The sequence below is a fragment of the Acanthochromis polyacanthus genome, chromosome 1, assembly GCF_021347895.1.
Source record: "Acanthochromis polyacanthus isolate Apoly-LR-REF ecotype Palm Island chromosome 1, KAUST_Apoly_ChrSc, whole genome shotgun sequence".
Lineage (NCBI taxonomy): Eukaryota > Metazoa > Chordata > Actinopteri > Pomacentridae > Acanthochromis > Acanthochromis polyacanthus.
In genome coordinates, this window is record NC_067113.1 from 44,950,757 (window position 1) to 44,960,620 (window position 9,864).

The 9,864-nt window shown below is 40.1% G+C and overlaps 1 protein-coding gene across 1 annotated transcript; it reads right to left on the reverse strand.

Moving 5' to 3' along the window:
* Positions 1–2,579: 2,579 nt before the first annotated feature.
* LOC110957068 (ras-related protein Rab-19-like) lies at positions 2,580–9,569 on the reverse strand. The gene is made up of 4 exons (XM_022202905.2): positions 8,655–9,569; positions 5,921–6,104; positions 3,628–3,731; positions 2,580–3,538 (listed from the first exon to the last, which is right to left on the reverse strand). The coding sequence occupies exons 1-4, from the start codon at positions 8,847–8,849 to the stop codon at positions 3,353–3,355; spliced, it is 669 nt and encodes a 222-aa protein (XP_022058597.1). The 5' UTR covers positions 8,850–9,569; the 3' UTR covers positions 2,580–3,352.
* Positions 9,570–9,864: the final 295 nt, after the last annotated feature.

A 9,864-nucleotide genomic window follows, 5' to 3' on the forward strand; every position in this document is an offset into this window, starting at 1 on the left:
AGTTGGTGGCCCCAATAAGAGTTCTTTCTCCAAAACCTCATGTATTCTTAGTTATGAGGACGTCACATATTGAGCCCCAAAATGAGCTTAATACAATCCATCCATTCATTATCTATACACCACTTAATCCTCATTAGGGTCGTGGTGCACTGGAGCCTATCCCAGCTGACTTAAGGTGAAGTCAGGGGACATCCTGGACAGATTGCCTGTCTGTCTCAGAGTTACATATATAGACAAACAATCACACTCACATTCACACCGATGGCCAATTTAGAATCATCAATTAACCTCAGCATGTTTTTGGGCTGTGGGAGGAAGATGGAATAACCAGAGAAAACCCACGCACGCACAGAGAGAACATGCAAACTCCATGCAGAAAGATGCCAGGAGTCACATTGTATATTAATCACTGATTGACTGTCAGATTGAGCACTGTTTTCGATAAAGAACCAAACTAAATTTGTTTTGTTCCTTTAAGGTGAGAGCCAGGTGGCCCAAATATTGCGCAACCAAATCGATAAACTCTGATGCAGATTAGCTGCATCACTGTCAGAAAACAACAATCGGAATGGTTCCAGCTACATTACTTCAAGGTTTCAATAAGGTCTGCCAACTTGGCATAGAACTAAAAGAAAGATTATATCCTGAATGTGAGCCTTGTCAGCTCGATTTTAGAGGAAGTAATCTTGGCACAGCTTGCCCCTAAGGATGATTTGACTTTTTTCCTGTCTCCTGGCTTGCATCTAAACTTGGTTAATTGTTTCTTAGTGCGCTCACAGATGTTTTAAATCACCTTTATTGTGTAAGGAAGTGAGTGACCAGCAACGACAGTCATGTGTAACAGAACAGTGCCATCTAGTGTTCAAAGGAAGAAGCTGAGTCAGAGGATGATTTCAAGATTTGAGGAAGGTGTTGTGCCAGTATTAGAAAAATATGAATATAGCTTGTTATATTTGATTATATTCTATCCATTCTTCTTCATGTACTGAATTAGTATGTGGTTGAGTTCTACAACAGAATAGACGTCATGAAACAACAAAGTATGCATGATACTAGAAAACACTGTAGGAGTCGAGTGGAGTCAAAGAGCAGAAATCACAAGTCACATATCTGTGATGCATAGAGTTAATAAAGGTTATCGATGCCAGCTTGTAAAATGCTTTCCCACCCTTCCTGAAGGGCTGGGTGAAGTTGGCAGACATTTTGGGAGACAGGATCATGTTGTTGGACGTGTTCACCCAGAACATTCCACAGATATTCAATGGGTGACATGTCTAGAAGTATCCAGATCATAGTAGGAGTGGAAGATTTTCAGCTGCTATAGAAAGACCGTGCATGTTCTGATGGCATACTGTCTATTTGAAATGTCAAAAGATGGTGGCGAATGGACAGGATAACCATGGATGTGAGGATTTCATCTTGATATCCTGCCTACAACATCACTTGTCCTTCTCTGTGAGCCACCTAAATGTTGACATCCACACATCGTTCACCCATAGGACACCAAACGCAAAGTCTGTCAGCTGAAAAGAAGATAAGTTAACAATAAAGGCCGTCCTCAATCTTGATAGTGTCCAACAAACGTGAGTGGGTACCGACTGGAGCCGAGTGCAATGCTCTGCTTTTAGGTCAAGGCCTTGTTGTGGGTGTCATGATAGAAAACCATATTCCCTTTGGCGATTCCTCACACTTTGAGCAGATATTCTCTGGTTGTTGGTGAAACACCACCAACTTCAGGAGCTCAACACAAATGATTTCGAAGATGGACGAGCTGGATGTGAAGATCATAAGCTTTAGTTTTGACAGTCTGTAGTTATGTGGCAGATTGTCTGTTGTACTATGTTGTTTGAAACAAATTATTAGACGACAAATGGTGGAGCTGTCGATACTGAAGTGCCTGATTACGGTCATAGCTAACATACTAACAACCAGCATGCCAACAACCAACCCTCGTCTTCCTCTTGTCATCTGTGGCATCATCCCATTTGAACATCCTTGACTTTTGAGGTGACTTTTGATCATCATGGGTCAAACAAGAATATTTATTGGTCACAACCTGATCATTGTCCTTTAAAGCCATATCTTACAAGGGTGTGGATTAACTAAAGGATAATCATAGGAACATTTACTTGCTGCAGTTATATTTTTGTACCTGGGTGGGTGACAACAAAATTAACATGGTCCACAGATTACGGAATGGTTTTAACCATTTGAAAATACTGTGAATCATCTGGTATGGCCTTCAAACTTTCCTCTCAACCTACTTGGAAGTTTTGGTAGATGTTGAACTGGCCAGATCTTTTTTCCACCATCAACACACTAAATGAGAAAATATTTAAGAAACTAAGTCACAGTATTGATTTGTTGCTAATGTGTATGTGACACTCTTAACCAAAGCACTTACAAAGAAATAGGTTCCCAAACAGAACAGATTTGCTCCAAGCGTAATGCACGCCCCCTCATTAGGTGAGCTTAAATGAAGGTAATAAGTCAACCACCTCAGGGGACTGTTGGAGTTGTGACACTTTGGCACTGTTATTTTGGGAATTAGTGGCTGAAAAACCTGCTTTAGAGAACCGTTGTTCCTCACAGCAGGTCAGTCTTGACCCTGATTTATTATTCGAACTAAAAAGAAACTGAAAGAAATCATTTGGAACACAACCAAAGCAGTTTATGACAAACTGAGATCTCGTCATGTTTGGAACTATCACGAGACAAAGTCAAACAAATATGCATAATTCACAGTGTTTTGGTTTGCAGCAAGTTCTCGTGGATGTTTTCCAGCATTACAGCTCATTAGAGCGGCATCACAAGAAGGGTTGAAGTCTCATCTTGTTGTCCTTTTCCAAGTTTTCAAAAGTTTTCTCGGCAGAGCGAAGCATGAAGACAGAATTTAGACAAAATACAACACAAAGAACAGTAATTCCAATGTAAAAACACAGAAGAGATACAGAACCGTGAATCTGTTTCCTGGTGTGACATTAAAAAACATAGCATTTACTAAAAAACAAACAGTTCAGGTATAATTGATGCAAATGAGACTGGTTACTGTAACCTTCCTAGAACACTGATGACACCCAACACAATCACCACTATCTCTTATCTGTTTACTATTAAAAATGCCTGGTTCACAGTTCTCTCAGGTCAGCTAGGTCCCAGAAACTACACTGAATTGTTTTTAATACTTTACAATATTTTCCTAAACTTCCTCAATGCAAAGGTTCTTGGTTATCGAGGTCCTGATGGTTCTGACACACATCCAAACACTTTTCTTCCATTTCTCTCGAATATTTTAATAATTCAAGTCCTTCAATTTACAATCTCTAACATCCCCATCCTCTCCTCCTGTGCATCAGCAACACGTCTTCTTCTCTGGAGGCGTATATGCAGCTGCAGCGCCATCGACTGGCCGAGAATTGGATCTGAGGAGAATGTGAGGTGTGCTGCCGTCCAAGTCCCCCTGCTGGACATAAAGGCCATTACGAGACAACAGCTCTCTGGCCATCATCAGGAAGGCTTCTTCTACATTCTGACTCTCCTAGATGGGGAAAAAAGCATTTGTGTGACATCTATAACCAACTGCAGATCCCCTCCTTTGTGTTGTAGTTGTGCAGAAACACTCTTTACCTTTGCAGATGTTTCTAGAGCAGCTAGGATCCCTCTCTCCTTTGCTAGATTGCAGGCCTCCTCGAACTGAACCTGCCGTTCATCCTCCAGGTCACATTTGTTACCTGTATGGGAACAAACGGGAACCTGAGTGGTGTATGCACAGTATCCCAATTTACATGCTAACCTCTCAGCATGATTATGTGTAAATATGGCGCTGCAAGTACTTCTGCAAACATACGTTTTAAATGCTAACAGCAATATGCTTGAAGGTACTTTGTTGGACTGGAGTTGATTCAGCAAACTGACAGTTTGAATTTTTAGCATTCATAAAGAGGATACATTTGAATTAAAGTTCAAAATATTTATCAACCCCTCCAGCAGCAGTACACTGCTTTGTGTTTCAATTCACTTGCGTTTTATTATTTAAATAATAATAAGTTGATGTTAGAAATGTATTTTCAATTAGATTTTCTTTCACAGCTGTTGATACCTGTGGGCTGCTCAAAGTCCTTAGAGTAAAATGTGAAGCATAATATGCAATATTGACTTGTAAGCTAAATATTTAAATATTTAGAGGCCACAGACTAACTCCACAAGGTGTATAGTATAGATTTGCATGAGCAAACTACACTAAGCTATTAATTATGCATTTGTAATTAAGCATTTTTTGGAATTAGTTGACCTGGGTGTGCCACCTTTCCACACAAACTACCTTTAAAAATAAAGAACTATAGTGTCATTAGGGATAAAACAACAACAACAACAACAACAAAACAAAACTATTATTATTATTAGTAGCAGTAGTAGTACAAAGTGTAAGTCACTTAACTTTGTACTGAGCTGGATAATGGGCAGGTACTAATACTGCTCACAGTGCTTGATTCCAGTTTTATTTAACCCTCAGAAGCACAAGCAGTTTCTGGGCTTTTCTTTAGCTTCTGTCCCATTTTTACAAACTAGCAATATAAAGTCCTACATCTCTCTGGAACAAACTTTCAAATGTCTTCTGTGCAGTATCAGGCGTAAACTAACCGTGATGTCACCCGTTGGTTTCAACGCCGAGAAAATGAAGCCCGGATTTTGCTACTTCCTGGTCGCCGTTTTGGATTTTTTTGGAGCCAGTGACGTAAAAAGCGTCATCAAACAGACTGGACCGGAGAGCAACTAGGGGTAGGATTGGCTGAGGACTCTCTTATCCCGCCCACGTTTTACCGCAGAGGCTTCTGTTGCTGTCCATCAAGTATAGCCACGCCCCCTGGCTCCGCCAACTTTAACGATTTATTTAAAATTCAGTATTGATTTATTTTAAGATCGGCCACCTGATCTCTCATTCTGACCATGAAAACTAACGGGGAAAAAATCCTGAGCTGTAGAACATCAGTCTATCAAATTTTATTTTTTCCAAAAATGAATTGGGGTCTATGGAGAAAAAGCTTTTTGGAGCCAACCCTAGTGGATGGCGTGATATTGCAAGTTTTTGACACTTCCGGGTGGGTTTCAATTCTGGAGCCAGATGCTACGTCCACTATATATACAGTCTATGTGCAGTATGACAATTGTAATGACCTAAATCACAAAAATGTATTTTTAAAACACTGAAAAACATGGAATCAACATGTACCACAAGTTCACCAACGGCCCACTGATGTTGTCAACACTGAATAACACGGAAGCTGAAAATGCAATGGATATTCACGTTGTTGTAACCTCGACAAGCGCTGCCCTTTGACATTACTCTCCACTATAAAAAGTTATTCCACATGCTGCATGTGTCCTCCAACATCTTGCTGAAAACTTGCTCCACTGTATATTACATTGTATTTGAGCCATGTTGTATTTATTATATTATTGCATAATAGCAATGCATTTTCCACACTGCCTGCAGTCCACTTGAGAACTATCTGAATTTTAGCTACATGATTATTGCTCACAGCTGAGTCAGTCATGGCTTTCCAGTTGTGCTGAGGCATGAAAAATTAAATGATTTTGATGAATTATCACATTTTACGCTTATTTTCGGTTTGTTTAATTGATGGAACCAATCCAGAACCATGGCACTTAGGGGGAGCATTGGAAAATCGAAAAGTTGACAATTCTTTTCACAGTTTCTGGATATAATTTAAAAATAAACATGGCTATCAGACATATCAGGAGGTTTTAGAAGTGAGAAGGTTAATATATTGATATTTACAGTGCTCTTGTTGCAGGGTTATTGTAATCATTCCACAATATTCTGGAATATTCCTGTTGTTTTGTCCACCCACATATGGTTTTCATGCACTCATACGTTAACGTTCCCACTCACGCTCACCTATGAGAACCAGCACGACGTTGGCGGCTCCGTACAGCTCCACCTCCTTGATCCAGTGATTCACTGAGTCAAAGGTGGAGCGTCTTGTGATGTCGTAGGCGATCATGGCTCCGTGAGCGCTGCGGTAGTAGCTCTGGGTGATGGTACGAAACCTCTCCTGACCCGCCGTGTCCCACACCTGCATCTGTGACACGAAAAGTATGAAAATTATAACCACAATCAAGATAATAGTATCCAGGTTAAGGTGTGAGATTTGAAATTAAATGGGGTTTTCCCATAAAAGGCATCATATCCTGCTCACAGTGTGTTTTTTCTTTGGGTTCTGACACACAAATGATCCCCTACAATTCGGTAAGTCGGTGAATAAACTATACATGACTGGATGTATGACTGATATGCATATAAACAGCAAGAAATTGGGCTATGCCAGCACACACACCCGCACACACAATTGGAATAGTGTTTCAGAGCAGATCCTTTGGCCTCCTTGTGCAGAAATCTCCCTGAGGATCTAACAGACTAGTATGGTAACAACTGTCATAGCAACCAATGAGACTCACAGTCCCAGTCATTTGTCTTCTCAGTGCAAGTGTAAATGGTTTGTTCGGCTTAAAAATCTGAATATAATCAAGCAATTAAAGGTTAAAGTGACCATCCTGGCAGTATTTTTCCCTGCATTGTGACTCCTCCGTTATGTACAAGTTGTAAAAACATTAGCAAACCATTAAGTGAACTGGCTCTTGTTGAAACACTACTAACTTCCTTATACTATTTTCTAACTACATGCCTGCTTTGCAACCTTAACTTACATGACAGTGCTGTGATTTAACTGAAATATGAAATCTTTTGCACTTTGCCCAGTATGTTTAAGCAGTGTGCTTTCAATAGTGCGATTAATTTTAATAAACAAACATACTCATTTACAGATAATGTCATCATTGTGCATGCACAATCAAAGAAATGTATCTTCTGATAACTAAAGAGACCAGACATGCTAAAGAAAAAGGCACTAAACATCAACTGTCTCAATCATATAAAGCATCAGGCTTTAAGTAATAGTTGGTGTTGAATTAAAACACTGAACTGTAATAACCTCTTTGAACCTCCAATTCTACAAGTAACTCAATCCAGTGCAGCCTTTTACATGGATAAATGGGAAAAATATAAAAATGAGATGAGAAATGCAGCTAAAATGTAAAGATCAGCAATGGTACAAAAAAACCAAACTGTGTAAAAATGGTGACTTCCTGTTGCATGTTTGAGTCTGGAATGGACCTTTAGTATCATTGTTGTGTTAAAGATCAGTACTTATGGTGCAGAGAGTTGGAATATTTCCTTGATGTTTTAAGGTTTGGCTGATTGTTAAGAGGAGAAAGCACGTCATGGAATGTTATCATATAATCATTTGTCTTGTGCACAAATACAGTAGCTGTAGGTTTGTGTGTTGAGTGACAGACCGAGCTTCCCCCTGTGGCTATGACAGAGAGAGAGAGTGCTGTAAACAGAGAGGCATCAGAGAGTGTAGTAAACTGGGATTTACCAGTACAGCAAGTGGCTTTCATTTTACCCCTCTGGCCTTCCTTACCCTTAGCTTATACCTGGCAGTGAACTATAGTGTTTGTGTTTGCCTGCTTGGACAAAACTGACATGAATAATCAGTTTGTTGAAGATTATAACAACTGCATAAGCTGCAATCTAACTGACTCACATAGCAGAAGTACTCGGGTAATATAGTGACTTTCAGTTCAGGCAGAACTAATTGTGATCAGCCTAAACAATTACTTCTTTTTCTAGCTTCAGGACAGAACAGAGAAGTTTATTTTTGTCTGCACAAAAGCTCAAGCAGAAAAACCTGAACAGCAGGTCCCTCATGTGAGCGGCTGGTCTGACTGGTTTTGGACCAACTGTAGCTGAAAGACTGGTCGCTATTGTGTCATTTACACGCAAAGTCTGTCACATTTGCATGTGTGAAGTAAGTCCAGAAATGGCCCCATTTATAGGAGCAAAACCTTACACTTTCTATTTACTTTTCTAGATACGCAAAAGTATTTGGAAACCAAGCTAAAGGAATCAGCTTAGACTTGAGAAAAACAATTGTTGATGCTCACAAAGCAGAAGGACCCAAGTTAATTGAAGCATTTCCAGGTGAGAAGTATTATCAAGAAGTTCACAGAGACCCACACAGTACAGAAGAAGACTGGCAGAAGTGAAAGATTCCAAAGACTCATGAGGGACGTGTCTAAAAACCTGAGTCAACTGCCATGACGCTGGTGAACAATTTATCTCAAAGAAGACGGTCCTGCATAGAAATGTACTGTCAGGTTGCAGACCAAGAAGACTAAAGAAGATACAAACAAACCTAGTATTTATTCGAAATACTGTGTTAAAAAAAATCCTTGCTTTGTAGAACTGCACTTGGAAAATCCTGCCTGTTGTTCCAAATTTCACTGAACACGAAACACTAAAACCCGTTTACACACCAGAAGTCCATTGGTGTCCACATACTTTTGAGCATACAGTGTATTTCAATCAATATTTTACCAGAAGGCCTGATTCCTTGCTATCATAGTCAGAGCCAGCTGACTCTACAGCCAAATGATAAGGATCAGAGTGTTTACTAGGTTTTCTGTTAAGTCATATTTAACAATAATAACTCCCGATACTCCAATTCTGAGCTGTTTCATTTGGTTTCTTGCACAGAAAAGTCCATTTTCACACCACAAACAGGACTAACCTTCACTTTCCTCCCATCGATATCCACAGTTCGTACAGTGAAATCCACCCCGATTGTGTTCTGCTGCTTCTCTGAGAAAATCCCAGACTTGAAATTCTGAACCACACAGGTTTTCCCCACGTTGGAGTCTCCGATCAGTATGATCTTGAACAGAAAATCAAAGGAATCGTCATGCTCGGGTCCTGGAGTCTGCATGGTGGAGCCTTTTCTGTGCGGATGAGGAGGAAACGCTGCCTCCTTTTACTGTCGATCACTTGGAATGTTTGGCCTTTGGGGTTGAGGTGAGAGATGCTGAGTTATCTTTATCCAAAACAAGAGCTGCTCAGTTTCTTCCTCTAGCAGAAGCTACAGCTGATCAGCCAGGTAGATTTCCAGCAGCTGCATTAGTTCAGCCTGTAAAACCAGTTTAGGGATGTAACACAGTTTGTCAAAATGCAAACTGGAGCTGCTCAAATGCTACAAAACACCAAAACAATCCATTTACTTGAGCTAAAATTTCAACTATTAGCCGTGTGTACATTTAAAAGGACAAGGAATCAACTGTTTATGTTTATTTCTGTTGCTAAAAACGGGAAGTATTTTCTTTGTAATTCTGCATTTTCTCCGTCTGTTCAGTCCTTCCCAGGACAAAACTGCCTCAGTTCTGCTTCTCCTTTCAGCTCCTTCTCAGGTGTTGACCCACTTTATGGCCCAGAGCAGAACACAGCATGAATCCCATCCTCTCCTGCTCAGGTTCTGGTTGTAAAAGTGAAAGACAAAACAAAACAAAACAGGAGCTTCCTTTGAGAGAGATGCTTGTTTATAATCCAGGTTGCTGTGTGATCCACCTGCTGCTACACGTGTCAGTATGTTTCCTCCACCTGACTCTCTCATCAGGTTTTCCTTCCTCCTGCTGTCTCTCTACAGTCTTCACAGCACCTGTGGTAACAATAGAAACCCACCCTACCTGTTCCAGGCAAGTGGCCCGGCCCCATTATCGCTGTGGATTCTGGGAAATGTAGTCACTTAACCTCTTCAAACCCCACAGAAATAGTGTCTGTTTAAAGTCACTAAATGCTGCATTAATGCATCCAGGGGTATTAATTTAGCAACTGTACTTTAGTGCATAACTGTTTGTTATAGTTTTCCAAAAGCATTTGTGCATTTTTACATCAAGTTTTTAAAAATTTTCATTCATTCATTCATTCATTCATTCATTCAAAATCCACCT